Source organism: Dreissena polymorpha, chromosome 3, assembly GCF_020536995.1.
Source record: "Dreissena polymorpha isolate Duluth1 chromosome 3, UMN_Dpol_1.0, whole genome shotgun sequence".
NCBI classification, from domain to species: Eukaryota; Metazoa; Mollusca; class Bivalvia; order Myida; family Dreissenidae; genus Dreissena; species Dreissena polymorpha.
Genome location: NC_068357.1, coordinates 112,824,888 through 112,841,357, shown reverse-complemented (window position 1 = coordinate 112,841,357; position 16,470 = coordinate 112,824,888). Strand labels below are relative to the sequence as shown.

Here is a 16,470-nt window from a genome sequence, read left to right as displayed (position 1 = left end):
GCTTTAGATTGATTTTCTGATTTATGTAAACTTTATGTTGGATAATTTGATTTTACCTTTAGTAGAACTTTCTCCTTGGAGGATTTTGGCCAAAAACTTGTGACATTATTTAATATATCTTGTTAAATATAAAATAAACTTGTTTGCAAAATTGAAAATGGCAAGAGTAATCAGCATAAAACCACAACAGCCTGTGAGTAGCTCTCAGTCTGTTCAGGTTTTATACAGTTTGCTGCTCATCAGTATCTTAGGGCCAGAAATGAAGCCTTGAACATTTGAAACTAATTAGTCAGGTTTTAAATTTAATTCGTTTTTCTAAGGGCCTAGAAATGCAACAAAGTGAATTTACAGGGTTTTTTCTGCCTATTTTGGGAAATGGAGTCTGACCAAATTGGGAATTTTTTATCGACAAAATTGGTCATTTTGGGAATTTTTGCTACGATAAAACAGCTCATTTGGGAAAAAATTGTGAATTTATCATGCTTAAATAATTCAGTGATTTAACAAATAAGTTAGTTTTTATTTGTTATTTTGTCTTTATATAAACAGATGCAATATTGGGCATGTTCAATGTTTATTCAAGTACTGCAGTTTTGTTTTTCAGTTACAGTTACACTCTGAGATAAGAACTGAACAGTCAAAACCTTATAGCAGATATTTTTAACCATAACAAACACTGGTTAGTCACACAAGTTATAAGACACTTCATTCTTTAAAAAAAACAAAAAAAAACTTTTTTTTCTTTTTAGGAAATTGGGATTTTTTTTTATAATTTCTGTTTGGGATCGGGTCCAATTGCTTTGGGAGTGCCTCCGTTTTCCGAAGGCACAGACAGTGCGGAAAAACCCCTGGTTTATGAGTGGTTAATGGTTAACAACCAACAACCTTATAGGTTTTAGAAAAGGTCCAGCTGGAGGTAGAGATACTGAAAGAGCGATCCTCCTTGGAGGTGGGGCCATTTTACGGGCTGCCTACCCTTGTGAAGAACCTTCTGCATAACCACAGAGGAATCTCCTCTCTCTATGGTATAATTTGATCATTTCAAGTACATTTGATTACTCATATTATACATGAGCCTTGCCCTTGGATAAATGGGGCTTCATGCATGTGCCTCAAGTGTCGGCCAACATTAGCCTGTGGGGCTTCATGCATGTGCCTCAAGTGTCAGCCAACATTAGCCTGTGGGGCTTCATGCATGTGCCTAAAGTGTCAGCCAACATTAGCCTGTGGGGCTTCATGCATGTGCCTAAAGTGTCAGCCAACATTAGCCTGTGGGGCTTCATGCATGTGCCTCAAGTGTCAGCCAACATTAGCCTGTGGGGCTTCATGCATGTGCCTCAAGTGTCAGCCAACATTAGCCTGTGGGGCTTCATGCATGTGCCTAAAGTGTCAGCCAACATTAGCCTGTGGGGCTTCATGCATGTGCCTCAAGTGTCAGCCAACATTAGCCTGTGGGGCTTCATGCATGTGCCTCAAGTGTCAGCCAACATTAGCCTGTGGGGCTTCATGCATGTGCCTCAAGTGTCAGCCAACATTAGCCTGTGGGGCTTCATGCATGTGCCTAAAGTGTCAGCCAACATTAGCCTGTGGGGCTTCATGCATGTGCCTCAAGTGTCAGCCAACATTAGCCTGTGGGGCTAATCATGCATGTGCCTAAAGTGTCAGCCAACATTAGCCTGTGGGGCTTCATGCATGTGCCTCAAGTGTCAGCCAACATTAGCCTGTGGGGCTTCATGCATGTGCCTCAAGTGTCAGCCAACATTAGCCTGTGGGGCTTCATGCATGTGCCTCAAGTGTCAGCCAACATTAGCCTGTGCAGTTTGCACAGGCTTATCAAGGATGACAAAGTGTTGTCCCTGAATAGCGTGTGCAGACTGGGATGACACTTGACGCACATGCATTAAGCCCTGTTTTCCCTGAGCAATGATAAAGATACTTTAATATATAACATTTATGGCAGTGATTTTTTGCATAAAATTACAGCTTCTTACAGGCTTTCCCACTTGCAAATAATATATAATGTCTGTTTCCCACTTGCAAAAAGTAACATTTTTGTCCCAAAATCTGACTGAAATTGCCCCCAAAATATGCAAAACTTTTCCAATAAACTCATTAATTGGTTTATCCTCCTTTCAGCTGATTTACTCCTTTTCAATAACATTCTACCTTTACAAAAAATTATTAACTGTGCTGTATCTATATACAAATGAAGAGTTTTGGCGTTTTTTGTAAGTGGGTTGGACATTTTCCCTCCCTGAGGTGGTTCCTAAATCACACCCATGTGTGCATGTCAGTAACTTGTTGTTATCTCCCTTGACCTCAGATTGGCAAGAAGAGTGCCTCCAGTTACCTGCCCTTGCGAGACGTGGCAATCTAGTGTACTCACTACCCACTAGCGGAGGCAAGACCCTGGTGGCAGAGATACTTATACTGAAGGAGCTGCTCTGTCACAAGAGGGACGCTCTGCTCATACTTCCATTTGTGTCCATTGTACAAGAAAAGGTAAAACTGGGCATGCATAACTTTAAATCTATTAATTTAAGCTTTATCGCATCAGAAGCCAAAGGCTTATCGAAATGCTTTCGAGTCTTTTTTGTTGCATCCACAGTGGGGATCAAACCAATTACTTCCCAGTCACCAGGCAGACATCATATCAACTATGCCATGGTGACCTTAGAGCATTGACTATCCATCAATATCCTTTGCTTGTTATCCCCCGCCAAAGGCGGAGGGATATTGTTTTTGCATTGTCCGTCCGTCCGTCTTTCCGTCCGTCCGTACGCCACTTTTGCGTCCAGAGCCATATCTTGGAAGTGCTTTGGCGGATTTCATTGAAACTTGGTATGAGTATATATATATGGATAAGATGATGATGCATGCCAAATGGCATTGTACACCATCCGTTAATAACGGAGTTATGGCTCTTTGTATCTTGAAAAAATGCTTTTTTGTGTCTGGAGCTATATCTTGAAAGTGCTTTGGCAGATTTCATTGAAACTTGGTATGAGTATTTATATGGAAAAGAGGATGATGCACGCCAAATGGCATTGTACTCCATCAGATATTAACGGAGTTATGGCCCTTTGTATCTAGAACAAATGCTTTTTTTGTGTCCGGAGCCATATCTTGGAAGTGCTTTGATGGATTTCATTGAAACTTGGTAGGAGTATGCATGTATATATGAATAAGAGGATGATGGACGTTGGCGTTGTCCATCCGTCCAGAAAACTTTTTGTGTCCAGAAGTATATTGGCGGGGGATATCAATTCAACGACTTTGCTTTTTTTAAATTTTTGTAATGGTCAAGAAAGTCACCGTAATTAAATGTAGAAACATGGCTTCTCCTTGAAAGTATAAAAATCAATTGAGCCATTGATATAAAAGTTCATTAGTAGCCTGGCTTTTTTTCACCGTTTTTGGAATGTGATTTTACACCTGTACAATCTGAAATTTTAGCGTCAATTTTCTTGAAGTTGGTTAAAGTATACATTCTGTATTAATAACATTTGAAGTGCTTTTGATAAAACTCAGTGTACATACATTTTTATCAGATCTTTCTTGGGTTTTCATATATCTTTGTTGTGGTCAAACTCACATGTACTAAATTAAGAACAGTCCACTCCAATAATTCTGGAAACAAAGAGCTATTGGAATGAAACTTCTAACATACAATGTATGTACCCTAGTATGACCTTTGCTAATGGATTGCTGCATGCAGTGTGGGTGGCGTCAAGGTCTCTATTACTTATATTATATCATGAAAGGCAGGTGTAGTCAAGGTGAATTAAGGAAATCTTTGCAAAACTTAACAAAAATACTTTGTTCTGGATAGTAACCATTATTAATTTTGATAGCTTATTCTATACAGTCAGGGATCATATTTTCCCGCAACATCAATCGGTCTGGATTTAAATGGGGAAAAAGTGTCCGAAAATGTATATCCGAAATCATGACAAATTACGTTAAAATATAAACCATTGATTTTGCCATTCATGAAAGTGGAATAATAAATGTACAAATTTAATTACCTTAGGCATTTTTTTTAACGGAACATAGGAGTTTTATCATTTGGTTCTATCATTTGCTATTTCATTGTTGTTTCGTGTGCTGTTTTATCTGACTTTTCATCGCTGTCAATATTAATAATCAGTCATTCTGTGTGATTTGAAATCACGCATCTAAACTTCCAGTCGTGGTTATTCAACAACAAACAATAAAGTACACAAATTATTTCGATTCTAACACGTTTTTTACTAAAGATTTATACAATGTATATTATTTTTCTTGTGTACTATTTTATGTAAATGTCCGCCCATAAAAATAACTTTCGGCTGTTCTGTCGATCAGATCCGCGACTTTCATGCATTTATTGCCGGATTATTACGCTGGTGGAAAATGTATCGGCATGTTTTGTTTATTTACAGAGCGTGCTTTCAGGTCCGCCCATCATTATTGCAGAATATCCAATTTTCTTCTTTGTTTATATGAAAGTTTACTGTTACATGCATGAAATGCACAATGTCCACGTGAATAACATCGAGGTTTTCATCTCCCAAGTAACTGTCAACGATTTTATCGTGGACGAGTACACATTACGGACCGATTAATTAGTGTGCTAGGTATAAGCCATGGAAATTATCGATTGAAATTGACACGGGGTTATTCACGCATGACTAATACACAACCGCGCGAATCTTGGCTGCTTGGGGTCATAGTCCGCCTTATCACACCTAATCGAGATAGGAATGTAAATAGGGTGTGTTAGCATGTGCACTGTGTAATCCATTTCATGACATGGGAATTTTAGCAAACAGAATCGGACCGACTGTTTGGGATTTTCAATCGGTCTTTCATTACCCCAATCAGTCTAGGACCGACAAAACTGAAAAAATATGATCCCTGTATACAGTCATAGAAAAAACAGCAACTAGTAATTCTTACTAGCGCAAGACAATCTGCCCACTCTATACTCTGACAAATCCTATTTGTACTTTCCTCTTCCTTGACAAAAGTATCAGTAAAAACTTGTTACTTTTGTTTTTATTTAAATTTCTAAAATATTAAGCTTGTCTTGGCCAAAGCCTTCATCGGTAGTATCAATAGAAACATTAACACAGGATATCCTTCATCAGTAGTATTAATAGAAACATTAACACAGGATATCCTTCATCAGTAGTATTAATAGAAACATTAACACAGGATATCCTTCATCAGTAGTATTAATAGAAACATTAACACAGGCTTTGACAAAAATATGGGCCTCACTCTGTGAAAAGGGGGGTTTAATGCATGTGCGTAAAGTGTGTTCCCAGATAAGCCTGTGTAGTTTGCACAGGCTAATCAGGGACGGCACTTTCCGCTTTAATGGTATTTTCCATTTACAGAAAGTCTATTCTTAGCAAAAATCCAGTTTAGGCAGAAATTGTCGTCCCTGATTAGCCTGTGCGGATTGCACAGGCTAATCTGGGACGACACTTTACGCACATGCATTAAACCCCTTTTTCATAGAGAGGCTCATTTAATTAAATGTCTGTCTCTTCAGGTGCGAAACATGTCCATCTTTGCTGTAGACCTCAACTTCTATGTGGAGGAGTATGCAGGGAGCAAGGGTCGGTTCCCACCCATCAAAAGACAAAGCAACCGGTCCTTGTACATAGCAACCATAGAGAAGGCCCAGTCCATAGTCAACAGCCTTATTGAGACAGACCGGATTGAGAATCTAGGCTTGGTTGTAGTAGATGAGGCAAGTTGAATGGGCCCACATTCACCAACCCATTCTTGGACTTCAGAATAAAGAAGAGACTTAGAACCCCCAAAATACATCCAGCATTTGAATATATACCAGCTAACACTGGTCATTATGTTATTAAAACATGTTCTACATGATGAATGATGTACATAGAGGAGGTTAATGCAAAAATTTACTGAATAAAAAGCTATTTTTGAATATTTAAATTTAAAGAATATTTTTTTATTTTAAGACTTAAGAATTTTTGTGGTGAATATGTGCACTTGTCACGTTGTGTTTTGAAATAATATTTTATGAACTCTGTTAAGTTTTAAAAGTTTTGTGAAGTGGATATGGTATCCACTTGTGTGTGTGTGTGTTTGAGGGAGGGGGCATCTGTCTCCGACTGCAGAGCTCTTGTTTGTGTTTGAAAACACATTCCTGCAGTCAAACAATCAGTACAACACAACCAAAGGACATATTACAAAAAGCTTTGTTTTTTAAGTACATGTGATTTATTCCTCCATGATTATGAGATTGTGCTTGTGAATACCCACAAATCCATGAAAAATTTGTGTCAGACACATACTATTGGTTTCATAATACATGTATAACAATGACCCTTTTTCTTTGAAAACCAGGTTTAATGCTTCTGTGTAAAGTGTCGTTTTCCACCATACAGCTGCACATGCTGGGTGAGGGAGGAAGCAGAGGCTCCTGTCTAGAGGCCACACTTCTCAAGGTCATGCAAAGGTCAGGTAGGTCATGCAGAGGTTAGATAGGTCATGCAGAGGTCAGGTAGGTCATGCAGAGGTCAGGTAGGTCATGCAGATATCAGGCTGGTCATGCAGATATCAGGTTGGTCTTGCAGATATCAGGTTGGTCATAAAGAGGTCAGGTAGGTCATGCAGAGGTCAGGTAGGTCATGCAGATATCAGGTTGGTCTTGCAGAGGTCAGGTAGTTCCTGAAGATATCAGGTTGGTCTTGCGAAGGTCAGGTAGATCATGCAGAGGTCAGGTAGTTCATGCAGATATCAGGTTGGTCTTGCAGAGGTCAGGTAGGTCATGCAGATATCAGGTTGGTCTTGCAGAGGTCAGGTAGGTCATGCAGACATCAGGTTGGTCTTGCAGAGGTCAGGTAGTTCATGCAGCTATCAGGTTGGTCATGCAAAGGTCAGGTAGGTCATGAAGAGGTCAGGTAGGTCATGCAGATATCAGGTTGGTCTTGCAGATATCAGGTTGGTCATGCAGAGGTCAGGTAGGTCATGCAGAGGTCAGGTTGGTCATGCAAAGGTCAGGTTGTTCATGCAGATATCAGGTAGGTCTTGCAGATGTCAGGTTGGTCATGCAGATCAGGTAGGTCATGCAGAGGTCAGGTAGGTCATGCAGATATCAGGTTTGTCATGCAGAGATTAGGTTGGTCATGCAGAGATCAGGTTGGTCATGCAGATATCAGGTTTGTCATGCAGAGATCAGGTTGGTCATGCAGATATCAGGTAGGTCTTGCAGATATCAGGTTGGTCATGCAGATCAGGTTGGTCATGCAGAGGTCAGGTTGGTCATGCAGATATCAGGTTTGTCATGCAGAGATCAGGTTGGTCATGCAGAGATCAGGTAGGTCATGCAGATATCAGGTTTGTCATGCAGAGATCAGGTTGGTCATGCAGAGGTCAGGTTGGTCATGCAGATATCAGGTTTGTCATGCTGAGATCAGGTTGGTCATGCAGAGATCAGGTTGGTCATGCAGAGATCAGGTGGGTCATGCAGAGATCAGGTTGGTCATGCAGAGATCAGGTTTGTCATGCTGAGATCAGGTTGGTCATGCAGAGATCAGGTTGGTCATGCAGAGATCAGGTTGGTCATGCAGAGATCAGGTTGGTCATGCAGAGATCAGGTGGGTCATGCAGAGGTCAGGTGGGTCATGAGATTTAGTGTGTTGTGTGTTATGTTTTTATATTTAGGGGAGGTGTGTTCGGGTGGGGTGCGGGGGGGGGGGGGGGCTAATTGCAAAACCAAATTTAAGAAAAATACTTATATACTGCAATATTTATAAAAACAAAAAATAAATTACAACATTTTTTTTGTAACTATTAATGTGTATCAACAATATTTTGTAAAATTGTATGTATATTTTTCTTAATAATGATAAATAAATTATTGTAAGTAGACAAATATATGTGTACATAGATTGAATATGCAGTGTTTATTAAAATTCACTTTTTGGGGAAGGGGAAACACTGTTGATTTGCCTATTTGATTAAGCTGTCTTATTATTTCCTTGATAAAATAACTACAGTGTTTATATTATGGAATTGGTAATCAATATTTTTTAAACAAATCAGCTGTATAAATTTATGTTATCAATATTTTGTATATTGTTATGACAGCATCCACACAGATTATTGGTATGAGTGCAACCTTGAACAACATTGGTGACATCACAAAGTTTCTTGACGCAGACGTTTACTCCAATGATTTTCGACCTGTAAGTTAGCCCCATATTTCTTACATTTATAATGTAAACAACCTGTTACTAAAAAACAATTTCTCGCTACACAATATTGTATATTTATTGACGAGAAATCAATGAAATGTGTAGGCGGGCAAATTGACCGATGAGTTGAATATATCTTTATGCCAGTGAATATCAGATCATATTCCATGGTTCTCTAGTGAATAATTGTTTTATTATATGACTTATTACAAATTGATTATCTTGAACTGATGTTATTTACGATTTACGTTAAAACATTCTTTAAAAAAAATCACATGCATTTACAGCCGTTTTCACAGAGTGGGTCTCATTTCTATTTCAGGTGGAACTCACAGAGTATGTGAAGGTATCTGACAACATCTTTCAGGTGCTTCCCACAGCCAAGTGTCCCGAGGACCAGTTTGTCCATCAACGTGTTGTAGACTTCCAGGTGAGTGGTACACATCTCAAAATGTTTTTTTTATGCCCCCGAAGGTGGGCATATAGTGATCGCATTTCAGTCTGTCCGTCTGTCTGTCTGTCTGTCACACTTTTGCGTTTAGGTTTCGAAAAATGCTCATAACTTCTATGTCGCTTCAGATGTAAACTTCATATTTGGTATGCATGTGTAAATGGACAAGGTCTTTCCATACACACACAAATTTTGACCTCTTTCACCTTGAACATAGGGTCCACGTTTAGGTTAAGAAATCTGCGTTTAGGTTTCGAAAAAGCATTTTTCGGGGGTATATGTCTTCCTATGGAGACAGCTCTTGTTTCATGACTGCAGTGATTCTTTTGCCATCTTTTTTGTGCCATAGACATACACATTTGCCAAGCCAAGAAGTATACTTTTGCACAATATTATAGCCTTAAAAAAAGGATAGCAGATAAAAAATATTAAATCTCAATCAAATCCATCAATGGCGGTGTGGTTGCATGAGTAATTAAATGACATGAGTCGAGTGTTTGTATGTTTAATGTAGATATATAGCTACATGAAAATCACCAGTTATTATTATACCCCCATTACTGGTAATGGGGGTTATATAGGAGTCACTTTGTCGACTGTCGGTCTGTCCCGAAATTTCATCCGATCTTCACCAAACTTGGTCACAAGTTGTATCTAGATGATGTCTAGGTCAAGTTTGAATATTGGTCATGCCAGGTCAAAAACTAGGTCACGGGGTCACTTAGTGTGTTTTAAACCGAAAGTTTGTCTGCACCATAACTATGTCATTTATCGTTAGATTTTAAAATGACTTGGTACATTTGTTCACCATCATGGGACGATGTGTCGTATGAAAAAAGTACGTTGATATCTCCAAGGTCAAGGTCACACTTGGGGTTCAAAGGTCAAATGCTTGTCCGGGCCATAAAACTGGCCATAAATGAGCTTGTCCAGGCCATAACAATGTCGTTCATTGTGATATTTAAAAATCATTTGGCACATTTGTTCGCCATCATTGGACAGTGTGTCGCGCGAAAGAATTACGTCGATATCTCCAAGGTCAAGGTCACACTTTGAGTTCAAAGGTCAAAAAATGGCCATAAATGAGCTTGTCTGGGCCATAACTATGTCTTTCAGTGTGAGATTTAAAATCATTTAGCACATTTGTTCACCATCATTGGACGGTGTGTCGCGCGAAAGAATTACGTGATATATCCAAGGGCAAAGTCACACTTTGAGTTCAAAGGTCAAAAATGGCCATAAATGAGCTTGTCCGGGCCATAACTATGTAGTTTATTGTGAGAATTTTAAATCATTTGGCACATTTGTTCACCATCATTGGACAGTGTGTTGCGCGAAAGAATTAGGTAGATATCTCCAAGGTCAAGGTCACACTTTTAGTTCAGAGGTCAAAAATGTCAATAAATGATCTTGTCTGGACCATTACTATGTCATTAATTGTGAAATTTTAAAATGACTGTACATTAATTTTGTTCACAGTCATTGGACGGCATGTCATGGGAAAGAATTCAAGAGTTCAAAGGTCAAAATGGCTGAAAATAATGATGGCATAACAATTCTTAAAAATTGCCATAAATTACTTTCTCTTGTTTTGTGAAGACAGCATGCAAAATAGTCTGTGTCAATGCGGCACGTGGGGGTATACGTCAAGTCTGTGACAAACCTCTAGTTAAAATCAAGCAACTAGTTTTCTTTCATTCATATCATTTTTGCAAGTTTGGGAAGTAATGATGCTTTTTTCACAATTTCACATAAAAAGCCATATTCACAATACATGTAGAGCAACTGTGTCAGATGGTTGAGATTCAAAGTTAAGATCTGCATAATTAATTAATTAAGAAAGAAATTCTTCCTATTCATTGTGCCCCTATAACAACAGTGATCAAATGCATTTTCTAAAAAAATTCAATGTTGTACAATGTAAAGCTTTTTTGGACTAACTACCTAAAGGTTTTTGCTGGAAAAGATACTGCCATATTAATTGTTCTTCAACAAATGGTGTTTTAGAGTGGGTGAATTGGAGTGGTTCGCTTGATAAGTCTGCATAAAATGTTGTTTTGTTATTTAGTTTGTTAAAAGAACTTTGTTCACATTTCTTTAGCAATTAAATTGTTACTTTAAGTCAATATGCAAGACAAATTTTTCATTTTTAATGGTCCACAAATCCCTGAGTTATGAGCCATTGATTGTCCTTGACATCAGTGCAAGGGTATTAGTCGTACTTGCGGCAAATCACTAGTTTTATTTGTCCCAAGTCATGTACTTCACCTTTGTACAGTACCGACCAGAGATGTTGAAACTGGACCCCGACCAGCTGCTGGGACTCATATTGGAGGTCATACCAGACAACTCTTGCCTCTTCTTCTGTGCAACTAAGAAAATATGTGAGAGCATGGCCAAAATGATGTCAAAACTTTTGGCCACTTACCGAAGGTATGCATTTTCAGTTATTTTTTTAAAATCATGGAATGATTTATTGTTTGCTTATCAGACAGTAATTACTTCATATTTCAAAATTACATCAAATAGTTGTGTGCTTAACCCTCTGAATAAACACCTTGAAACATAGATAAGTTTGTAGTGCAAAATGTAAATTGATTTTTTAAAGAAGCATACACTGTGTAGCAAATAGACATATATTAAGTAAAGATTGTTTGCGCCTGATGTGGAGCACGTGATACAAATTATCTATGTACTTCTCAATGATTCGACCCATATGATGCAGACTTGGTGACATGATCTCTGCCAATTCAGAGCCTTATCCAGTACCATCGGGTTCAAATGTTTATTGCAATAAACAAACTGTAAAACTAAAAATGGGGCTTTCCATTGGAAAATTCCACTGGCATCTTGCTAGATCCAGATTAAAAAACGAAATTTTAGACATATGTTTGCAATTTCACTTCCATGATATTAAAATCAAATGCATTAACCTGATTTTTGTCCCCTACCGGTTTCACCGGAGGGGACTTATGGTTTGTGCTCTGTGTGTCTGTCTGTCTGTGAGTCTGTCACACTTATCTGGATCCCGCGATAACTTTAAAAGTTCTTGATATTTTTTCATGAAACTTGAAAGATGGATAGATGGCAATATGGACATTATGGCCGTCATTTCATTTTGTTCCTATGTCAAAAATTCTGGTTGCTATGGCAACAAATAAAAATAATCTGACAATAATGGAGCCGGTAGGGGACATATATTGCTTGGCAATAGTCTCGTTCAAGTCTGATTCTTCCCAGAAAACAGACTACAGAGTGTGTCTATAAGCCTGAGACTCTACCAGACAAGAATAATTAAATAAGTAAGTTTGCCATTAAAGTTTTAAATATAAAATTATTTATAATTATATTAATTAATTTAAAAAATACTTATCTTGAATGGCAGCAATCTGGCAATGATCAAGCAGGAAGAGCGGAAGGCTCTTTTGAAGGAGCTCTACAGCGACTCAGAAGGAAAGATGTGCCCCGTGCTGCGGTGTACCCTGCAGTTCGGCATAGCGTACCATCACAGCGGTCTCACCACAGATGAGAGGAAGTTGATAGAGGAGGCGTACAGCGCCGGTACCCTGTGTCTGCTTACCTGCACCTCCACACTGGCTGCTGGCGTGAACCTGCCTGCGAAGAGGTGAACACTGCTCTTGAGTTTCCTGATTTGGCATTGCATTCTTGTCGATAGCGGTATTTACATTAATTCAGTCTTTTTATGCCCCCATGCTGTGGCAAGGATTAAGCAGTGCACAACCGAATGTCAGTATGTATGTCCCAAGGCTTGTGTTTTGAACTCCTCTTTAATATATTTATGTATTGTACTCAAACTTTAAATGGCAGTGAAGGATTTTGAGCTGCAACAATTTTTTGGCAGAATTATGGCCCTTTTTTTTTTTTTTTACTATATCATATATTGTGGCCAGAACATTGTGTCTTTGAATAATAAGTTGATCTCCCTCTAACTTTTACAGTAAAATAATCTTTATGTGTAGACGATTGTTGAGAAAGGAAAATTACCCTTTGAAAAAGAATTATGTTCCCTTGTGTGTTTTTTTAGCTCACCTGATTGCTCAGGTGAGCTTTTGTGACCAGTCTTTGTCCGTCGTACGTCCATCCGTCCGTTAACATTTGTTCGTAAACACTCTAGATGCCACACTTATTGTCCGATCTTCATGAAACTTGGTCAGAAGCTTTGTCCCAATGAAATCTCTGTCAAGTTCAAAACTGGGTTGTGCCTGGTCAAAAACTAGGTCACTAGATCAAAAAAAAGAAACAACTTGTAAACACTGTAGAAGTCACATTTTATACCCAATCTTCATGTAACTTTGTCAAAATGTTTGTCTTAATGATATGTTGGTTGACTTTAAAAGTGGTTCTGGTCCGTTGAAAAACATGGCCGCCAGTGGGCGGGGCAGTTTTCCTTATTTGGCTATAGAGAAACCTTGTTAACACTTTGGAAGTCACAATTTTTGCCCAATCATCATGAAAGCTGGTCAAAACATTGGTTGTATTGATTTCTCGGACGCGTTCGAAAATGGTCCAGATCGGTGAAAAAACATGGCCGCCAGTGGGCGGGGCATTTTTCTCTATATGTATATAGTGAAAACATGTCAACACTCTAGAAGTCACATTTTTGGCCCAATGTTCATGAAATTTTGTCAGAACTTTTGTTTCCTAGGTACGTGAGTTAAGCTTGAAAATGGTTCCGGTCTGTTGAAATACATGGTTGCCAGGGGGACTTGGCAGTTTTCCTTATATTTATAAGTAAAAAGGCTTGCAAACAATCATGAATTAAGGTCATGTAACATGTGAGCCAAGTCTTCTAAATATTGCATTTAAGAGTACAGTAGTTACTCCCCTTTGATTATTAATGTTTTCATAATAATACAGTGTAGTTGTGTTTCATTTATGTGTTAATTGTTATTCGAGGTTGGATGTTTTTAAGTTTTTTCTCTATATGTATATAGTGAAAACATGTGAGCACTCTAGAAGTCACATTTTTTGCCCAATTTTAATGAAATTTGGTCAGAACATTTGTTTCCTTGATATGAGAGTTGAGTTTGAAAATGGTTCCAGTCAGTTGAATAACATGGCTGCCGGGGGGAAGGGGGAGTTTTCTTATATTTATATAGTAAAAAAAAGCTTGTAAACACTCTAGAAGTCACATTTTTCGCCCAATCATCATGAAACTTGGTGAATAGATTTGTTTTATATATATCTCAGATGAGTTTGCAAATGGTCCCGATGGGTCAATAAACATGGCTGCCAGGGGGTAGGGGCAGTTTTCCTTATGTGACTATATAGAGAGAAACCTTGTGATCGAACACTATAGAAGTCTCATTTTTTGCCTAATCATCGTGAAACTTAGTCAATACATTGGTTTTCTGAAAAACCTAAGGCCACTAACGCTTTTAAATGTAATTTACAAGCTTGCATCTGGGACTATTGCTAACAGATTAAAAACTATCCTTGATACCCTTATTTCTAAAGACCAGACAGGATTTATTAAAGGCAGATATATTGGTGAGAATACCAGACTTTTATATGACATTATGAAATATACAGAAGATAACAATATCCCTGGACTATTGATGACCATAGACTTTGAAAAGGCGTTCGATACCCTTGAGTTCGATTTTATAGAAAAAACATTAGATTATTTTAATTTTGGTACAACAATGAAAAAATGGATTTCACTTTTCCTACATAATACCTTGACGGCAATTCAAATTAATGGTTTTTTATCAGAATTTATTACAATTGAAAGAGGCTGCCGACAAGGAGATCCAATTAGTTCTTATGTTTTTATTCTTTGTGCTGAAATTTTGGCAATTAAAATAAGACATTGTAATGCAATTAAAGGTATAGTGATAGACAATATTGAATATAAAATTTCTCAGTTTGCTGATGATACATCTCTCTTACTGGATGGCACCGATGTTTCCCTAAATGCTACCCTTGATCTTTTAAATAACTTTGCATTATGTTCCGGATTAAAAATAAATTATGACAAAACAAATCTTATATGGATTGGCTCCAAAAAGTATAGCATACACTCGATAAAAACTAAATATAAACTAGTCTGGGGCACAACAAACTTTAAAGTTTTAGGAATATTATTTGATGTTGATTTAAAGAAAATGATAGAAATAAACTTCTCGAGTAAAGTTGAAAAGCTGCGCAATATCATAAATTTTTGGAAAAGGAGAACTTTAACACCCCTAGGAAAGATAACTGTTGTTAAATCACTACTACTTCCCCTTTTTACACACCTGTTTATATCTCTCCCTAGCCCAGGAGAAAAAGTTTTAAAACAAATAAATAGCCTTTTTTCCAATTTTATATGGGATGGACCATCAAAAATTAAACAAACTATTGCTATTAAATCATATAATGATGGAGGAGTTGCCATGACTGATATATATGCTTTTGAAAAAACTATGAAAATGACATGGTTAAGGAAAATTGTATCAAGTAACGGAAAATGTTTCCAACTAGTATATTCTATGTTTGATGTGAAAAAAATGTTTAATTTAGGAAAAAATTACATAGAAAAAATTATGATAAGTTTAAAAAATTGTTTTTGGAGAGATGTCCTTACATGTTACATTGAGTATATTAATAAACAAAATGTCAGTAAGTGTGAAGATATTCTTGATATGCCGTTATTTTATAACCACAATTTTAAGATAGGTATGAATATTATATATAATACAAATATGTATGACAGGGGAATTAGATATGTAAGAGATATAATGTGCACTTCTGGAGAATTTCTAAAACAATCTGTATTAGAAAATCTCATTGGCGTTAAAATAAACTTCCTTTTTTATGAAGGTTTAATTAGAACTGTGAATGCATTTATCAGATTATCAGGACTTCAATTTATAAAAAAGCCAAATACACAATGTGCATTTATATCTTTTTACTTGAATAACATAGTATTAGGGTATAAACAAAACAAACTTGTTTATAACTGTTTTAGCAATAATACAGATATACCAACTTGCCATTTAAAATGGAATACACTTTTTAATAACGTTGAATGGACAAAAGTGCACGCACTTGTTTTTATTATATCTAAAGACACATACACTCAGTGGTTCCAGACAAGAATTGTTCACAGAATCCTAGGAACCAAATCTTTGTTATTTAAAATGAACATTGTTCATGACAATTTATGTTCCTTCTGTAATGAAAATGAAGAAACCCTATTACATTTATTCTGGGACTGCATTTTCACAAAGAGAATTGTTAATTATGTTGTAGATTTTTTAAGATCCCATAATGTGCAAAAATGTACTGATATTTCATGTCAAACAATGTTATTTGGTTGTACAAGTATTAACATGACTGATATTAATATTCTTATTCTTGAAATTAAAAAGTATATCTTTGTATGCAAGAGAAAGGGTACATTACCTTCAGTAAGAGGGCTGAATAATTATCTGTGCGTAGCATGGGAGATTCAATTTAATACTAAATTTAAAGAAAAGGAACTACTTAATTGGTCAATTGTAAAACTTTTTGTAGATCAATAGAATAGTGTTATTGTAAATTGCGTTGTTTGCTTAAAATATGTAATACCATGGTCGTTTGATAAATGTTTTTAATTGTCTGAAATCCAAATGTTTGATTAAAGATTATGTTTTTCTGAAGTCCAAATACTTTTCCTTTTTGTATCATAACATGGCATTCATTTGTGTATGTGTCTGTGTGTGCGTGTGTGTGTGTGAACTGTATGATTGTGTCTATATAATGAAATGCATAGATTTTATTTACCTCGTTCAATTGTTAAAATCCTATATT

The 16,470-nt window shown here is 37.0% G+C and overlaps 1 protein-coding gene and 1 long non-coding RNA gene across 2 annotated transcripts in view; both read left to right on the top strand.

Moving 5' to 3' along the window:
• The window catches only part of LOC127871070 (helicase POLQ-like), a 66,929-nt gene that overhangs the window by 16,357 nt on the left and 34,102 nt on the right, over window positions 1–16,470 (top strand). Inside the window, exons 6-13 of the mRNA XM_052413719.1 lie at window positions 893–1,025; window positions 2,324–2,502; window positions 5,543–5,743; window positions 6,411–6,486; window positions 8,116–8,213; window positions 8,545–8,652; window positions 10,952–11,106; window positions 12,059–12,298. Of these exons, the coding sequence (XP_052269679.1) occupies window positions 893–1,025; window positions 2,324–2,502; window positions 5,543–5,743; window positions 6,411–6,486; window positions 8,116–8,213; window positions 8,545–8,652; window positions 10,952–11,106; window positions 12,059–12,298 (1,190 nt within the window). The remainder of the gene's footprint in view (window positions 1–892; window positions 1,026–2,323; window positions 2,503–5,542; window positions 5,744–6,410; window positions 6,487–8,115; window positions 8,214–8,544; window positions 8,653–10,951; window positions 11,107–12,058; window positions 12,299–16,470) is intronic.
• On the top strand, window positions 6,532–7,048 carry LOC127871072 (uncharacterized). Its single transcript, XR_008045093.1, has 3 exons — window positions 6,532–6,686; window positions 6,747–6,766; window positions 6,967–7,048. It is a non-coding gene; the product is annotated as an uncharacterized LOC127871072 (long non-coding RNA).